Source organism: Carassius auratus, chromosome 14 (assembly GCF_003368295.1).
Source record: "Carassius auratus strain Wakin chromosome 14, ASM336829v1, whole genome shotgun sequence".
Taxonomy (NCBI): Eukaryota; Metazoa; Chordata; class Actinopteri; order Cypriniformes; family Cyprinidae; genus Carassius; species Carassius auratus.
Window position 1 is genome coordinate 30,021,904 of NC_039256.1, and position 18,979 is coordinate 30,040,882.

Sequence of the window (18,979 nt, forward strand, 5' to 3'; positions counted from 1 at the left end):
CGAGCTTCTCCTCCTGTCTGTACGGTAATGCGACAGAGAGCCGAGTGGTTATGACGCAAACGTTAGCCTATTTTTTACAAAAACTGTTTATACGGGGCCATAATGTAACATCGAAGGTAATGGAGCACTTTATACATTGTCGTGTATCTTTAGAAATAAATAATGGACAAACTGAGTCTTTAAACGCCTCAGATGTAAAGTTATTCGCTGTCAAAGTGACGCCAAAATGAATGGGAGTCAATGGGAATGCTAACGCAAGTGAAGTTCTGCTAAAAGATGGCAGCCCCCACCCGACTTCAACTTCCGGTCGAGTTCCTTGCCCCTTGGCTACGAACTCCCAAACTGATTCAAATGATTTGCGATCCCGCTCCGAACTCCCGAACTGACTCGAATGATTCGCGAACCCGCTACGAACTCCCGAACTAACTCAAATGATTCGTGAACCCTCTCCGAACTCTCAAACTGATTCAAATGATTCGTGAACCAGCTACGAACTCCCAAACTGATTCAAATGATTTGCGATCCCGCTCCGAACTCCCGAAATGATTCAAATGATTTGCGATACCGCTCCGAACTCCCGAACTAACTCAAATGATTCGTGAACCCGCTCTGAACTCTCGAACTGATTCAAATGATCTGCGTATCTGCTCCGAACTCCCAAATTGACTGAAATTATTTGCGATCCCCAAGTGATTTGCTCAAATGATTTGCGAACCCCAAACTGACTCGCTATGTTATGGTATCCCAGCCGGCATTTCAACGTTGAAACAACGTCAGGTACCACGGTTGAATCAACGTTGAAAAACCTTTCGATTTTGCAAATTGGATCAACGTTGAAATCACGACGTTGATTCACCGTTGAAATCGTGACGTTGATGTATGGTTGAAATCACAACGCTGATTCACTGTTGAAATCGTGACGTTGATGTATGGTTGAAATCACGACGTTGATTCACTGTTGAAATCCCGACGTTGAATCAACGTTGAATAACCTTTCGATTTTGCAAATTGGATCAACGTTGAAATCACGACGTGGATTCACCGTTGAAATCGCGACGCTGTTTCACCGTCTTACCTGCATTACGGGTGAATTAGGGTCGTGCTGCAGCCCTGGGATGAAAGCTGAATGAGGTGTTGATTTTGAAAAGTTAATCAGCGTTGATAACACGACGTTGTTTCCCCGTCGTACCTTGCACCGTGTGTAAATACACCTAGATCCTAGTTGGCATTTAGATCAACAATGTACATGCAAGGCTAAAAATCTAATGACTGGCAGCAATGGCTTTACAAACAACTTCAATAAACTACCACATGCTCAAAATTGTCAAACAGCAGTTTAATTTTGGAAACATACTGTATAAAACAGATGAAAATAATCCCACACTTTATTATGCAGAGTATGCATGGAGGTAATGCTAAAAACAGGTAGTAGAACAATCCAAATACAATAATATTTAAAGGTTTTTGTGAAATAATTTGGCACATAAATGCATATTTTTTTGCAGCACTTACAAGACAAACCCTTGTACCTTTATGACTGAAACCAGTGGATCTTTTATTTTGGTGGAAACCTACAGTTTCTGTCAAAAACATGTTTTAGTAATGTGTCTCATTACAAGAGTTGTGTACATTTGTGCAGTGAAAATGTGTTGAACAGTTCGAGAAGGGAACCTTCCACCAGTTGATTTCTAACAGAACCCCCCCGGACTGTGTCTTCTTTACCGTGGGGAATGCAGAATGAGATTTCTACCGCAGGGCACTCTAAAATGTTAGAACCAGCAGCCTTAGTGTATACAGTGTGGTTGTGCTTCGGGTGATCCTTGAAAGTGTCCCAGCGCTAGGTCCTTTCTGACGCCGTCCCCTCCACTCTCTCCCACTTGTGCACTTTCTGTACCGTCCTGTATAAACATTTACATTTAATCATTTAACAGACGATTTTATCCAAAGCGACTTACAAATGAGAAGAACAGAAGCAGTCAGGTGTACAAGCGAACAACAACAGTATACAAGTGCCATGACAAGTCTCAGTTAGTCTAGTACAGAACGCATAGCCAGGTTTTTTTTTTTTTTATATATAAAAGACAAGAAAAGAAGGAAAAGTGCTAACATTAGTTGGTTAAGTTCTGGTGAAAAAGATGAGTCTTAAGATGTTTCTTGAAAATGAGTAAACTCTCAGTTCGGATTGAGATTGGGAGGTGATTCCACCAGCTGGGCACAGTCCAGGAAAAGGACCGTGAGAGTGATTATGAACCTCTCTGGGATGGCACCACAAGGCGTCGTTCACTTGCAGAGGGCAAACTTCTGGAGGGAACATAAGATTTAACCAGTTTGTTTAGGTATGTTCACAATGTTTGACAATAGCTTTGATATTGTGAAATATATTTAACTGAAAACTGAATGCAAAATAAATCACACAATATTTTCACTTTACAGTTCAGTAACAGTGATGTTGGAAACAAAGTGGACAACACTATTCATTAAACACTTATTTAATGTATTCAGATGAAAATGTACAATATTAACAAATTATTCACAAGCAGTCTTTTCAGAGGCCCCAGTTACACTGTTTTAATCAGAACACTAACATAACAGTGTAGTAAAACAAGTAAAATCAAATTCAGTACATTTTTATTAAACTAAGCACAACCAAAACCTATCACAAAAGGTCAAAGCATCTGAAGCAGTGCAATGAAGCAGATGAACAATTTCTTACCAATGTTTCAAGAACAAGCTGGATCCTTGATGACTCTACAAGGGGAAAGAAGAAATGGTTTACTGAAAAGTTCTTAAAAAGCAGGATTTCATATTATACCATTTCTTTAAACCATTGATTCTCAAACTTTTTATAAGTACCACTTCAGAAAATATTTGTTATTAAATATTAAGTTGCACCATAATGACCAACATTACATTTCAGCAGCGTAGTAGGCCAAACTATTCAGCTACAGGTCTACAGTTAAAAAAATGAGGCAGTTTTATTCTAATAAGAAAATTAATTGTCAGACACTTTACCATGGTAAATACAGTTTGAACATTAACACTACAACTGTGCTTACATACACAGGTAAATGAAAAAAAAAAGTTTAAATTAAAATTTAATTTTAAATGTAATTATGTAACAAAAGTTACAAAACTGTACTGTACTTTAACTGTAACATACTTAAATGTGCAAAAAAAAAAACTTACTCAAAGATTAAGTTAAAATGTATTAACATTAATTAGTTTAATTTAGTGATTCACCTGCATAACAACTAGAGGGGGCCTGACACTTTGAGAACCATGGCTTTAAACAATCCTTTTTTTTTTTTTTTTTTCATTTTCATTAATTCATTAAAATTATTTTATTTAAATAACGACATTTGCACTTATATGTGGCAGAAAACACTTTGAAACTATTATAAGAATACAAACATATATAACACACCTAATGCATGGGATTCATATCAGGAAAATATGGGAAAATCTCTAAAAGACAGACATTAACACATAACTCACCAGTAACACATTAGGTGAGCATCTAACTTGATCAGCTGTGATAAAGCAATGCAAAAATAGACACACGGGTATTTATTTATCTGCAGGTTACATGTCCTTTTAACTACCCATTTGTAAACTCTGGTAATACTTTACTATTTTCAAAAGATAATAAAGATAAAGTTAGCGATTTTCTTACCTCATTTTGACAGGATGTTTTCAGGACCTCGCAGAACACCTGACCTTTCTTGTGTTCACAGTTTTTGTACTCCATTGACAGGTCACGACTCAAATTCGCTCAAAATAAATAAAAAATGTACAGGCAAATATGAAATAATTCGGGACCGACCGAGCAGTCAGTTATAACGAGCAGCAGCTCACAGTTAGCCGCCTCACTCACAGAAAGACGACAACAACGGTCATATTTTTAAATGTAGAAAAGCGCGAACCGATTCATTGTCCAGTTTCCTGAATGACAGCCAGATTAACCAATCATGATAGAAGTAATAAAATAAAACTACCAATGGGAGTTGTTTCAGTGTGATAAAGCAGCGAAATGTATAGTTTTATTGTTGTTAATGATGATAATATTTAACATATACCTTTAGATTTTAGAATAGGTATCATGACTAAAATATTTTTAAATGCTATTAAAATAATAATTAATTTAAATAATTTAATATAAATAATTTAAAAGCTTGTTAACCTTTTTCTACCATTTAGCATTAAACATTTTTAACGTTGTTTCATTAAAACAACTGACCTTATTTCAACCATATTTCAATGTTGAAAGTTGGTCATGTGCTGGAAGTTTTTCAACAGTTCATCTTTAAACGTTGAATCAACGTTGTTTCAACGTTGAAACCACAACTGACCTTATTTCAACCATATTTCAACATTGAAAGTTGGTCATGTGCTGGATGTTTTTCAACCATTCAGCTTTAAACGTTGAATCAACGTTGTTTCAACGTTGAAACCACAACTGACCTTATTTCAACCATATTTCAACGTTGAAGGTCGGTCATGTGCCGGCTGGGATTATTCGTATTATACATATAATTTTATGCTATTGTAAATGTATTATATCACATGTTATGGTACCATTGTAGCTACTCGCTTTTCATATTATTCACTTTACTTTAAGTTGTACTACATATAGCCTACTTTTTAATATAAAATATCACTTTACTATATTTCTACTGTGCACTGTACCAGTGCATATTTTCATTTTCACTGGATCCATAGCCTCATCAGTTACATGTTATTATTTGTTGTGGAGTTCATCTATAGTGCAATCAAAATGAAAAGCAGACTACAAGTGTGTCACTTTTTGATTTGTATTTACTTGTTTTATTCAATTTTCTAAACGATAGTAAATTATTAGTGTTTAAAGATGTATTATTTAGATTTTATCCCAGTATTTCAAAGGGAATGAGCTGTGTTCTGACCTGAGACACAAGAAAAAGAGAAACAAAAAGAAAGAAAAATGTTGGGATTGATCTCAGAGAAAGCAATAAAACAACTACGTAATGTACCTTCAAATTACATTAAATGAATATGTTACAGTTATACTAAATTAACAGATTTGTAAACCGAAAAAATCAACGAAATCAACAAGTGAGACAAATGTGAGTTTTCAATTAATAATTTTCCAAATTTAACTAAATAACTGGAGGCAAAAAAATGTTTAACTGCACGTAGATCACAAACCTCTGAAATAGGTTGATAAATGTGAACGTTATCGTGTTTTTATTCAGTAAAAACCGCAGCTCCCCCGTTTAACGTACTTTAATTTGTTTTAAGGCAGTCGAGTCTAGCCCTCACTAACATGGCGGACGCGTTGACGTATCGCGGCAACGGCTCAAAGCGGCCAATGAGGCGTCTAGGTATTTAGAAGTGTGATATTCGTTTTAAGGAAAACTATTAAGGGCTTTTATTTTGTAATTCATATCGGAAGTGAGGAACTCCTTCGTAGTCATTTCCGCCTTCACGTTGTGCGCAGTTGCTCTAGCAGTTGATCGCGTTTCACTCCGTTCGACGTTAAGGACTTCAACCCAGAGGTTGGGAAAAAAAAAAAAATGTAAGTAGAAACACGGTGCATTTTAATGACAGATATGATGTTATACGTTTTGTGTTTTAAGTACAGACTATAGCTAATCCGAGCTGCAGAGTTACTCGTTTAAAGATCGCGGTGTGACGTTAGGGCCTTGTCTTGTGCACGTTTAACGTTAACGAAGACCCGTGGCCTTTTATTGTTTTTCTTTTCTTTTTGTTTCGTTTTTGTTTTTAATCAACATAATTCGTCCAAGTTTTGTGTTTAAAGGCGGATGTTTGCTTGGATTTAAGCTTAACGTTAATGTTACGTGATTCGCCTAAATAACGTTTTTACACAGTTTCGCGGTTAATGTTAGCGGTCCTAAAACGAGAAGAATGTTATTATCGTAGCATCGGATTGATGCTCAGCTGACACTTTCCATATTTAAAGCGGTAAACGACCTCGTTTCGATGTGTTTTTGATGTGAGATATCTCTTTAACACTTGTAAGGTTTCTGTCCAAGACATTCTCTGTATTTCTTTAACCTGCACTGAATCTGGATAGTAGTGCCATTGTCATATTTACACATTAGTGTTGTATAAATACTCTGCCTTTTTTTAATGCCCCGTTCCAGTTCTGACTTCCACTGTGCTGATATATTTTCTTTACTAATTCATATCATATCAAACTAACTTAATCAGTCTTCAGTAATGCCATAAAACGTTCAAATCTTATCAGCTGTTGCTATTTGAATGCCTAGTTGTACCATATTGTTCTTATCTTTCCACCAATCCTCTCTGGTCTTGTCATCAGTTTGCATTGCATTACAGCTCCGAAAGTCTTAAAACATAAGAATACATGCATACAGACCCTTTCCACTTCTCATGTTCAGAATGTGAAAGGAGTTCCTCTCCACTCTTTCAGCGGCCATTTTTAAGGAATAGTCTTTTCCCTCTTGCCATGAATTAAACAAACGAGGTGAACAACAGCATAACAAACTTTGATTTGAAGGAGAACAGGATTTGAGAAACGGCAAAAAGGTACAGGACTTTATATTTACAGGCTTCAAAGGGAATTAACTGTAACCCTATGAATTACTGCAAAACCAGTATGAAAATGAAATAATAATAATGTAAAATGAAATATTTAAGTAGGTTTGTAACAGTTTGTAATTATCTTTATTAATTAATTCCCTTTCATTTGGAAGGGGATTTTTACTTCTGGAACCCAGTTCCTTTCCTCAAACTTTAAAAGATAAAATCTTCTATTACTTTTCTAAGATTTGGCAAAAATATAAATCTAGATTGCATTAGACTTAAAATGTACCTCATCAACCTGAATGTTGTATTGCTTTTATAAAATGATTACAAAATATTACAAATGATAAAAAAACATTAGGCTTTATTAATGCAGTTTTATGTGATATTCTTCCATAACAAATTGTTGCTACAAAAACAGCAATTTTTTTTCAGCAAAGTTAAGACTTTGAAGAATTGTTAAATGCTCTTCTTTTTTTAAATTGTTTTTGATTTACCTTTTTCTCACATATAGTGCCTGCTGTTTTTGATTATTCACGTCCATGTGAAACTTTCATTTATACGGTTCATCAAAACGTATGCTTTTTCTGTGTTTTTTTTATTTATTATTGGTCTATTTTTGGTGTTTGGCCGCACCGTAACCACTGGTTTTATACTAATACTGATACTGTACATTTCTGCCTGTCTTATAAGACACACTTTTCTCATTTCAGCTTTCCAAAAACAGAGATGACAACCTTCTGAATAAAATAATAGAAATATAAATAGCTTGTCAAGTGAGACACCATTATGTATATATATATATATATATTTCCCATTTTTGACATTTTTATACCATCTTTACCATTACAAACACTACAGTTTGAAATCACAGTTAATGTGTAAATTTTCACTTTTCTTTGGATGGAGATGCATATCTTGTTCAGAAAATCCTGTGCTTTCTTTGCACCCCATGTGTTTCACTTGAGCCCAACTATTGGCTGTTATCAAGACCTCTTGATGCCAAATTATTTAAGTGCTAAAGTTGATTAGCTTTGATTCGGTTAAATTTGTTCCGTTCATGGATTTCTGATTTGTAGTTTTTGGTCATGCAGTACAACTTAAAGGCATGAACACTATCTCTCCCTGGTTCTCTCCTGACCAAGAGACTTCAATGCTTTCCCTGTCTTTCCCATCCACATTTAAGGATCTAAATTTGATATTTTTTTTCTTCAAAGCTCTATTGTACTTTCCCAATAAATTACTCTTCATGGTACTTATAAATCTTCATTTTATGGTCTATTTGGTCAGTGTACCAAACTATCCACTGTCATTTGTAAATAATTTTGACTTCTGTTACTTGCATTGTATGGATTTGTGGAGCTCACTGTCTTGCTTTCCTATGCCACTGCTAATCATTTCGCGAGCATGCTAGAAATCATTGCTCCATTGTGTTTCTGCAGACCTGTTTCATTCTGGAGGAGCTCTCTTTTATCGATCCAGGCTTAAATCGACGGATTGTCCTTCTGGGGACTTTTTGATTCGCTTTGTTCCTCTCTTTTTCTACTCGTCCAGAGTGCCGTCATGTCCCAGAAACTGACCAGTGATGATGCTCAGAAAGGCTTTGCTGTTGGCCGTGGGCTTTTGGCAGCCGCAGAGACTTTGAACTTTAGTATGGGTGAGACACACTCGGACCCCTACGGCTCGTCTTCCCAGTCTCATGGCATGTCTGGTTTGGGTGGAGGGGATGGAAAAGACCATGACTCTCAGCTCTCCCGCCGAGCAGGCAGCCACATTAGCAATACCATGAAACTGTTCGCCAGCCTAGGCCTGTCGCCCACCGATTTGGACGCGCTGGCGCAGGTCCCAGAGGAGAACATCAGTGTGGAGACCTTGCCCCATCTTATCATGCAACTAAAGAACCGCAAGATGGAAGCCGGCCGCCGCATGTCTGGCGACATGTCAACCCTTTCTTCTGAGTCTTCATACAGAGGCGGCCGAGACGATTGGGGCAGCTCGCAGGGTGGAAGATTGGACCGTTCCGGAGGACAGGCTCAAAGCCGCTCGCAAGGCGACTTCGGTTATACCTCCACACAAGACTCGTCTGGTCGTGGATACGACATGTTAGATTACAGCAGCGGTAGCGGCAGAGACCGCCAGTATTCTGATCTTTCCCATGACTCCTACCGCAGCCTTGGCATGTCGACGTCATCGGCATCTGACGACATGTTCATGCACAGAAGGATGAGCACCCCGTCTCAGGGAAAAGTGCAGGATTTCTTGGGAGTCATGCCCCTCATGTTTCCCCATCTGTGCTCCCTTTGTGATTTTGATGTGCACTCTGTCATGGTGAGTAATTCAAGCCGCTTGTCTTCTGCACACACACTTCTTTCTTCTTGAGTCCTGCTTATTGAAGAAGACCCTCTTTAAACATCATTTGTTGCATTTAAATAAACAAAATTGGACATGAACTGTTGTTAGCTGTATTACTGACTTCTTGGTCGTCATGCTTGGCTTCAGTTAGGACAGTTAGAATGTAGATCTCTTTTCTGGTCCATACCAGTACTCCTTTGTTGCTCGTACTTTTAGTCAAAAAAAGGGTAACTTGTCAAGCTAGTTCTGAGCCACTTTGTCAAGCCTTGAATTGTTTAGATCTCACAGCATGTGCAAGCAATGTAGTTAAATTACTTTAAGATAATTTGTTCCCTCTCTTCCTGTATTTGTGAAGGAATGGACTCAACACACAAATGGGATTCGCCACTCTGAAAACCGCAAACTCCTTCTGCAAATGTAAGTTTGTTTAAAAGAGGGTTAAAAGAAATTATGAAGCAATTCAGTTTGTCACCACGAATCAATGAAAGTAGACCCCTCCAAATTCATAAAGATAGTGACTCTAACATTGTAGATATTTAAATGCACTCATCAGCTTACTCGTAATATAAAAAGCAAATATAAAAAACCTTTTACTTTTTTGTTGTTGTTTTGAATGTAGCCTTCGATATCGTATCGAATTCTAGTGCATTAAGTTGCAATTTAAGACTTCTACACATGGTTGCTTTTGCAGTGTTAAACATTTAGAGCTCAGCAATTCAAAAGGACCTGCAAACTGTTTCCTGTTGTTTTTATAGGTACCCAGACTGGGACCCTCAATTGCCCTCCAGTCGCAAGTAAGTAGTACTTTCATAAGTGTGATGCACCCTGCTTTTAATGAATAAAATAGTGGCATTAGAGCATTAAAAATAAATTCTTCTCAGGTCAACGTCCCTTTCCCTTGAAACGAAAAGTCGATCGGATGGCTTGTTGGGGGCGGCTCCAATTGGTGCCGGTCTACAAAGAACAGGGATGAGCTCCAGCTGGGGTAAATACATCTGTGAGAGAGGATGCAGTCTGGTCTAAAGCAATTACTTTCAACAATCTTTTTCCTGAATCAGCAATCTACTTTTATTCTGTGTCTTTGAGGGCAGTCTGTAATGTAAATGTCTTCTGTGGGTTTCACTGATTAACAAAAACAGTACAGTTTACTTGGAAGATGACAAAACATTGTCATGTGATGCATTGGCTAATTTGGGTCGGTTAAAAATCTTATAACTTTTTTCAGGATCTGATTCCAGTATGGGAATGACAAGTAAAATGACGTCGTATTCAACAGTACCACCCAAGGTAATAATGTACTGAAAATTTTTTGTTTTTGTTGTGATGTTAAAGGTGTTGTATAGAATATAATTGTGCTAAAGCATACAAATACCATATGGTATCAGATATTTAGGATACATTTTAAATTCACATACTTGTTTCTCTGAAAAACAATGCTACAGTCAGTTATTATATTTTAAAAAATGTGTGTTCTGTGTCGAAATGTCTGTTTTTGTTTTGGTCTGTGTGACTCCGCCCACTACCACTTTAATCAGTAGTATTTCAACACACTGTGCTTTCAGTTTGCTGAAAACACAGGGTATTGCACCCATGGAAGCTTTCAAACAAACTGGGTCAGAGATCACAGATTCTAGCCAACCTAAAAAGTCTCTGCATCCATCTAAAAATCTCTATGACCAGTGGAATATTATATGTGGATAAATCAACTCATCAAGTTACAGTACAAGACTTGTTGCCTTTTGCTGTCAGTTGCACTAATTTCTTTAGAGCGTCCTCAATCTGGCAACCTTTGTAAGTGTCGTGTCTGAGGAGGAGGTTGCAGGAGAAATGACTCTTTAGTGCTTTGAAATGCAGTACCCATTTCAACAACTAGGTGTCTATTAAATACTGCACCTTTAAAACTGTGTAGCATTGAAATGTGTCTCCAATTAACATACTGGTGTATATATAAACAGGACATTTTTTTTTAGGTCTTGATTAAGTGGATTGGTTATATTAGTGTTTGTACACTTATTAATGTGTTTGTTTCAGATAAGAAGTAGGGTGGTCGTCGCAAAATACGAAAGGAAGCCGATGTCTCCAAACAGCCTGTTTGCCCTGGCAAAACCCTTTGGCACCATCTGTGAAAATCTGATACTGAAGAACAAGGTAGTACCTGTACATATTTGAATGAAGTCATTTGACCTCATTTTGGAATGTGAATGCCCATAATTAGTATCTGTTCTGAGTGCATAAATTTTATTACATTCATTGTTTATTGTATTTTTCAAAGGCTTTCCTAGAGATGCAGACTCATGAAGAGGCTTTGGCCATGGCCAATTATTACCAGCGTAAACCTGCCATTTTGCATGGGAAAGAGATACACATTTATTTGTCAAAGGAACTGATGGTTATTGAGGTAAGAATGTTTTTTTTAAGAGTAGAAGTTCTACAAATCAACCAGTCGGCTAAATCTTATTTGCGTTATCGATAAAGAAAAGTGGAAGGTCGGACAGAGAAACTAGGCCCATGAAGAGAGGCATCAGCCAGGTGGTGTTTTTCTCCAATTTACCACGAGGTGGTGAGAAGAAAATGGAGCTCCTCACAATAGCTCGTAGATTTGGCACGGTTGAGAAGCATCTCTTTCTGAATGATGAGGTAAGTTACATATGCAGCATGCATCTTTAAAATATGTCCTGTTTCATGGGTTTCTTTTAGGGACTGAGTAAAACTACCCAAAATTATCCCCCAAATATATATATATATTTTATTATCTCTGACCTAGTAATCTCCTGCTTGCAAGTCGCAGGGCATGGAGGGATTGCAAAACTAATCAGATTACACAGAAAGCTCCCATGAAAAGTTTTTGGCCTTATATTGCAAAAACGCTGGATATTTGATATTCACGCTCAGTTGTGAGCTTTTTCTCACTTCGACTTATTTTAAAACAGGCATTTGTGCAGCTGAGCAATCCTGAGGATGCAGAGATGTTGGTGAAGTACTACACCATCAATCCTTTGACTATCAGTAAAAGATCCATTCGACTGAACATCTGCACAAAGTATAAGACTCTAACGTAAGTTGTCCTTCCTGTCCAGAGAAACCATTTACGACTTTAAAAAGAAAGCAAAATCAAATGTGCTGTAAATGTGCTTGATGTTCCAGGGTCCCACCAGGCAAAGGCGATCAACCAAGGGAAGCACCTCCCCGTAAGAGCAGCACTAGCAGCAGAACAAGTGATAAACCTTCATCGAGGACCAAGAGGTCCTCCTCTACATCCAGATCCAAAGGAAGCTCTGTTGAGAAAGAAGAGCAACCAAAGCCTGAGGAAGTAGAAGCGCTGGGCGGTGGGTCTGGAGATGAAGATGCTGATGTTATGGAAGCACGTGATGGAGACGAAGAGGGTTTTGAAGAAGCAGATGCAGAAGATGTCGAAACCTCCTGTGATCCAGAGCAAGCCACCCAACAGCAGGAAGATATAGACAACACCAATGTAGAGGAGGAGAATGAGGAGGAGGGGGAGGACCCTGAAGCGCAGCAAGCCAAAGATGACTCCCATGATGCCGAGACCGCAGAGAACCAAGAGGACTCTGACGAAAAACAAGAAGAGACTGAGGTGGAGGAACCTGCAGCATCTGAAGCAGAGCAGGAGGAGGACACATCTGGTCATCCTAAAGACCTCGAGGAACAGAATGAAGAACAGCCTGAAGATGAGGGTGCTGAAGAGGACAATGCAGAGCAGGCAGGACCTTTGGCATATATTCTGAAATGCCTCTGTATAATTCTTTGTTGCTGGGATGGTTCTTAAAAAATTCCAATTGTTGTTTACTCTTAAACATGAAGAAGTATTAATGTAGATATATTCCACACGACAAAAGCGTAGAGTTTCCAGTGGTTGTCAGTCTCCAAAAAGGACCAAAACAGCTTTATTAAAAATATGCAGTAAAAAATAGTGTTACATTTACAGTAAAAAGCTTGCCACCGTGGTTGTCAGAAATGACTAAAACAAAAAAAAAGTATTACTTTGTTTTAAATTAAATTATAATATACCAATCTTCTTGAATTTGCAAAATCTGCATTTTAACTTCAGGGGACCTCTGGGAATGTCCTTTTACTGCTTTTCCACCATAACATGCTTTGTATCAGGCACCTCCCCCTTGATGAGTGGACACGCCCCTGACTGGTGATTGGCTACAAGTGGCGCTCAGTCTATTGCACTTTCAACCATTTTTTATTTGTATTTTTTATAGTCCATACATCTCATCTGTTGTATTCCAAGTCTTCTACAGCTGTACAGTTGTATGAACCATTTTTATTAATGTTGGTCGTCTTTGGAGCTTGACCAGTCCTGATCACTATTCATCACAGCATATATATATTCTTTTTTAGGGTGAAATACTCCTCTAATATAAATTGCATGTTTTGCACTCATTTGACCTGCATTTCTATTGACTCTGTATTTGCTTGTAGGAGGGTCAAAGCGAAACTGATTTTCCTGAGAACATGGATGAGTTTGTGACTCTTGATGAGCTAGCAGAGGACGAGGACGCTGACAAACAAGACTCAAAGTCCAAAGCTAAAAACACATCAGGTACTGCTCTTGAGCAATGACAGTGGCTTTAGTGTTAAATTAGTTATAAGTTGTTAAATTAAAGATTAAACTGTTTTTGTTTCTGTAGTAAGTCCATTTAAATGATGCATCTTCTTATCTTGTATGTTTCAGGAAGCTACAAGGATAATGGAGTAAGTCACTTATTGCTTGTATACTGGAAAATTTATTTGCAACTTGTCTGTACATTGATGTACTGATTGTGTTGGATATTAATGTATGTCCTCTAATTGTAGGGATTGAGAGTTGTGAATGTCGTTGGGTTTAAACGTGGCTACGGTTATCTGGATGAAGTCCTTGCTCTTGCAAAGCCATTTGGTAAAGTGGTGCGGCACCTGGTTTTGGATGTGAGGCCTGAGGTAACCGCTCCCAGATGTGTCCTGAATAGTACCTCACTTTGCTGTAGCTTTCCCAAAATTTGTGCCATCCAAAAATCAATGCTAGATTATTTAATGTGTATAAGTGTTTATTCTGCATTGAAAGGCTGTGTAATATAGTGCAATTTGGCTGGAGAGAGTGTTTCTGTCATTCCTCTCTGCTATAAACCAAAGAGCAGTCTGTGTTCAATGAATTATGCTCAAATAGCCTGAAGGTTGTTGTTTTTTGGTGCTCTGTGTTAGGCCTTTCTGGAGCTCTCCAGTGAACAAGAGGCAAAAGCGATGGCTAATTTCTACAGTGGAAATGTCATGCCATCTGTGTGTGGAAAGCCTGTGAAGGTCTATCATTCACAATCCTATCCAACCATCCAGGTAAGACTTGGGCTTATTAAAGGGATGGTTTACCCAAAATTAAAACTTGCTGTTAATTTACTCACCCTTTAGACCATCCAAGATGTTGGTAAGTGTTTTTTCTATTCAGTAAAACAGTAAAGAAGATTTTTAGCTATAACTGCACTCCTTGCTGATTCATAGTGTTCAAGTCAGCTGCTGCCTGTCTTTTAAGAATAAGAAAATCAAATCAAGGGAAACTAAACTAATACCCCTGGCTCATTACGATATATTTGATTCTTATGAATCTGTCTGTGCAAGAAACTGATCACTATTTACATTAATATCTGTAATCCAGAGCCTCGGTTAAATGTTCCAGAGTGATGTCTGATTGCAAGAGTCAATTTATTTTTTTTATTTTTTTTTTTACCCTTTTTGTGTTAGTTTTGTTTTGGTGGACTTGTTAAACCAGTTCATCAAGTCAGACAAATCATCTGAAACCGTTTGCGGCTCAAGCAGCACAGATGTACAAGTTAGTTATCCAAAACTCACTTCCAGATGCCTGACAGTCACTCAGACTGGAAATGAGCCAAAATACAGGCATATCTGGCCACATGGATTTCATGCGGGCCCGATCTGGGCCAACACTATGTTGCTGTCAGGGGTGAGCCGCTCATATGCGCATGCAAAAAATTAAGGTTTTATGAAAAAGGTGAGCTGTTGAAGAGCAGTTTTTTGACTTCATGTGTTTGAGATGTGTAAAACATCCACTTCACATAACTGGTGGGTACTTTAATGATAATTAGGTATACGTGGCTTCATTGCATGATTAGGTAAACCGACTTCAAGAAAGATTAGATATCTTAGATCAGATTCAACTTTATTAAAGTCAATATGCAGAGTACAACTACAGAGCTAATGAAATGCAGTTAGCATCAAACTAAGTGCAGAGTAAGCGAAGCTATGATTTACAGAATGTACAGTGGAGTTGCTATGAACAATATTAAGCAGAATATGAATAGGATTGCAATGAAGGATTGTAGATATACATTATGAACAGCAGCAACGAAAGAACTGGTAATAAAGTTGGTTGAGTGTACAATAGCATTGTAAATGTATCCTATACAAATTATCAGTAGTGCAACAATATTTTTATAGAAATAGTTTACTCTGTGTTGTACAGTAACAACGTTAGACCATTTACAGTGTAATAGCTTGAGCATTGTACAGTCTGTGCAAAATATGAGTAGTATTTGTTTGTGGGAAATAATCAGATTTCCCTGTTTCCTGAGGCTCGTGATTACAGGTAATAATGTTGTAAATAATTATCAATTTCTTGAACAGACTGATCGTTTCACTTAAGATCTCAATATAGTGTCATGAGTCCCTGATTTTTGTATTGTTTTTTTTTTTTTACTCAAAAAACAGACAGCCACTACCTTGCACATTTCAGCAAAAAAATAAAATAAAAATGAAATCTTTAATGCTCAACTGAGAAATAAAAAAACTACATCTAGGATGTCCTAAGGGTGAGAAAATCAACAGCAAAGATAAATTTTTGGGTGAACTATCCCTGTAACTCTCCGGGAATACTGCCTTTGAATCTAAAAGGAGCAGAATCTAACACGGTTTATGTGTAATGTCTACAGAGCGGCAGAGTCATCTACGTTCGTAATATTCCATCCTTCAAAGGCTCAGATGCCTTAATTCTGAAAATCGCAGAACCATTTGGAAAAGTTAAGAGATACTTTCTGAACCGAATACGCAGTGAGGTAATGTCAAAATTTTACACTTTCTGGCGGATACATAATCAAAATAAATATGGTGTTCAAAATATCTGTGGTATTTTTGCTCAGTGCTTCATTGAGATGGAAAGATGGGAAGATGCTGAGAAAATGGCAGAAACCTACAAGGAAAATCGACCTAAATTTGAAGGCAAACGACTGCTTGTCTACATGAGCAGAAAATACAAGCAACTCAAAAATGGGTCAGTTTTAAATTCAGATTCCTTTTTTTTTTTTTTTTTTTTTTTTTTTCTCAAAGAATGTTGCACGGCATCTTTTTTGACAATATAATCTTCTCCCAGACACAGACCTCCAAACCCAGAGCCTGAGGAGAAACGGCCGCTCAAGAGGGAGCACTCCAGAGAGCCTGAGACACAGAGCAACTCCTCTGGCAAAAGTAAGAATAAGAAAGAGGAAGAGCCTTCTGTCAAGAAGATGAAGGTGGAAGAGCTGGTCACTGATAAAGCTGAGAAAGAGGAGAGCCAGGAAGAGAAGGAAAGCCAAAATGTTCCAGCAGAAACGGTTCCTGAAGTGATGAGCGAGCCAGAGGAGGAACAAAGCAAAGAAACATCAGAGCACCAGAATATGGAGACTGTGAGTGACCTCATTAGTCCTTCCCTTTTGGATGAGGTTAGCAATCTTATTTATGAATGAGCTCTGCCTTTAATAGAATGAAAATTTACTGAAACACACCCTCAGGACATTTAAAAGGTATATGAGTTAGTTTTTCATGGGAAATGATTTGGAGTAATTTAGCATTACATCACTAGCTCATCATTGGATCCTGTGCAGTGAATGGGTGCCGTCAGAATGAGAGTCCAAACAGCTGATGAAAACATCACTTCATCAATTAACACCTTGTAAAGCAAAAGCTTCATGCTTGCAAAAAAACAAATCCATCAAAACATTTATTACTACTTTATTATGGTCCATCATCCATAATAACTCTTCCTCCAGTTAAAAGGTTGTCGCATCTGCAACAAGAGAAAAATATGCACATATCAAGGCAGTGTTTATAAGCCAAAACTGTTATGAACAAATATATGGGTGGATTTTGAGAACATCAGAGAACAACAGGGATTGGCTTTTTATAGATTATGGAGTCGTATTTTGATAAAATGGATAAAAAGTAGATATAATAGTTTTCAAAATGCTCCCAACAGTATGTACTTGATTTATCTACTGCTTTTCTTTTCCCAGGAGCCACAAGATGAAGAGACTGAAGCTACTCCCCCTGAATCAGAGAAGAGCGAGAAGACGACTGAGGAAAAACCCATTACAACAACACCATCTGAAATAAAGCTTGACACTAGCCATGCTACTCTTGAAGCATATGATCCTAAGGTCCCAGTGGGTAAGATGGCTTTGGTTTTTGCAAAGAAATAAGTTTGACGTAACAAACCTGTGGATCGAGTCTTGTTCAAGAACGTGAAATGAAATAATCACACTAATATATGGCAATAAATAAGTTGGGATTTGCTGCTAAATGCTTTAAATTAATCGATGCATGTCTTATAAAAACCTGATGTGCCCTGACTTTTTTTTTGTCACTATTTGTGTAATATAGTCCTGATAGATCGTTTGTAAGGAGTCTCATTAATGAATCCCGTTCCACCCGTCTCAGGTGTGGAGTTTGTGAAGATGGGATATTACTGCAGAGTCTGCTTCCTGTTTTACTCGAATGAAGACACCGCAAAGAAGATCCACTGCAGCAGCCAAGCACACTACGATAAGCTTAAGGTCACCATTTCTTTGCATCTCATCATCACGTCACTTGTAATGCACTAACTGTAAAAACATAAGATGTCAGAAAAGGACAGGTCTAGATTATGTATTACTTTGACTTTGTTATTAGTAAATATCAGAATTATTACATGGACATTTTTGGTTCTTTTTGAAACAAATGTTCTTTTTATCAACAGAAATATCTGGAAAAGGAGAAGGCCAAAGCACAGAGTAATGGAGCGAAGAAATGAACCATTCAGCTGGAGCATCTCTTAATATGTCCCTTGTGCTATGTTGGTGTTTTCTGTGAATTTTTGTTTGTTTGTTTTTTTCTAAAAAAGATTAGACTGAGGTTTCGCTCTTTTTAAAGTAGTAATGAAAGATGACAAATTCATAAATCATATTCCTGCCTGTTCTGTTATAGAGATTTAGATGTGTAGTTTTAACACATTTTACACCTTAATCGCTACTCCTACAGCTGTATTTTTTCCCTTTCTTTTATTAAATTTCAGCATTCCTCAGACTCTGACTCTTTAATATTGTTTTTTTTTTCTATTTAATTAGTATTCTTGGAAAGGAGAACCTATTCATGGCCCTATTTATGTAGTCAGAGCATGCATTAAATCTGCTAATGAGTTAGTCACAACAAGGTAAACCTTTTTGTGAAAATCAATTTCTCTGGTATATCATTTAAAGGGTTAGTTCACCCAAAAATGAAAATTCATCCATGTTTTACTCGCCCTCGAAGCATCGTAGGTGTTTGTGACTTTTCTATCAGACAAATCCGATCGGAGTTGTATTAAAAATGGTCCTTGCTCTTCCAAGCCTTTCGATTGGGTAACATGGTGTCTGTTGTCAGCAGTTCAGAAGACGTGAAATAAAGGTCACGCATCTGTAATGAAATGTCCCTCACACGGCTCCGGGGGGTGAATAAAGGCTTCACTGTCTCTAAAGTTACATGCGATATTGGTATACACTTTTTTTTTTTTTTTCTAGCGTGAATAGCATTTCAGGAGAATGACATAGTCATAAAAACAACCATAAACTGTTCATCTAGGTCTCAATTATAATGCACACCTTTTACATTTTTTTTTATGTATTAAACTAACTGCTATGTAAATTCTGCTACTTTTTCTAATGTTTTGGAACGTTAAACCTCAATAGCATTTGAGAAGGAAGGCACTTTTTTTATTTTTTATTTATGTATTAAAATGAATTGTAAATATTTGAATTTGTTCAAATATTTACTTAATCTTAAATTTTTGGCCAGCATAGTT

General features: G+C 37.4%; 1 protein-coding gene and 1 long non-coding RNA gene across 5 annotated transcripts; one reads left to right on the forward strand and one right to left on the reverse strand.

Annotated features, from left to right (window-relative positions):
• Positions 1-2,107: 2,107 nt before the first annotated feature.
• Positions 2,108-3,696, reverse strand: LOC113114535 (uncharacterized). 2 transcript variants are annotated; one of them, XR_003293760.1, is made up of 3 exons: positions 3,674-3,696; positions 2,714-2,748; positions 2,108-2,301 (listed from the first exon to the last, which is right to left on the reverse strand). It is a non-coding gene; the product is annotated as an uncharacterized LOC113114535 (long non-coding RNA). The 2 variants fall into 2 exon arrangements; XR_003293759.1 differs by lacking the exon at positions 3,674-3,696 and adding an exon at positions 3,496-3,518.
• A 1,721-nt stretch (positions 3,697-5,417) lies between these two features.
• Positions 5,418-18,225, forward strand: LOC113114279 (matrin-3-like). 3 transcript variants are annotated; one of them, XM_026281165.1, is made up of 21 exons: positions 5,418-5,554; positions 7,989-8,874; positions 9,254-9,315; positions 9,654-9,692; positions 9,780-9,883; positions 10,124-10,185; positions 10,930-11,046; positions 11,171-11,296; positions 11,374-11,535; positions 11,829-11,953; positions 12,043-12,619; positions 13,348-13,468; positions 13,601-13,620; positions 13,723-13,845; positions 14,107-14,235; positions 15,843-15,965; positions 16,050-16,180; positions 16,280-16,607; positions 17,178-17,331; positions 17,602-17,717; positions 17,900-18,225. In XM_026281165.1, the coding sequence occupies exons 2-21, from the start codon at positions 8,110-8,112 to the stop codon at positions 17,951-17,953; spliced, it is 3,438 nt and encodes a 1,145-aa protein (XP_026136950.1). In that variant the 5' UTR covers positions 5,418-5,554; positions 7,989-8,109; the 3' UTR covers positions 17,954-18,225. The 3 variants fall into 3 exon arrangements, with proteins under 3 accessions (XP_026136950.1, XP_026136952.1, XP_026136951.1); XM_026281167.1 differs by having other exon boundaries at positions 16,280-16,571; XM_026281166.1 differs by having other exon boundaries at positions 5,452-5,554; positions 8,101-8,874.
• Positions 18,226-18,979: the final 754 nt, after the last annotated feature.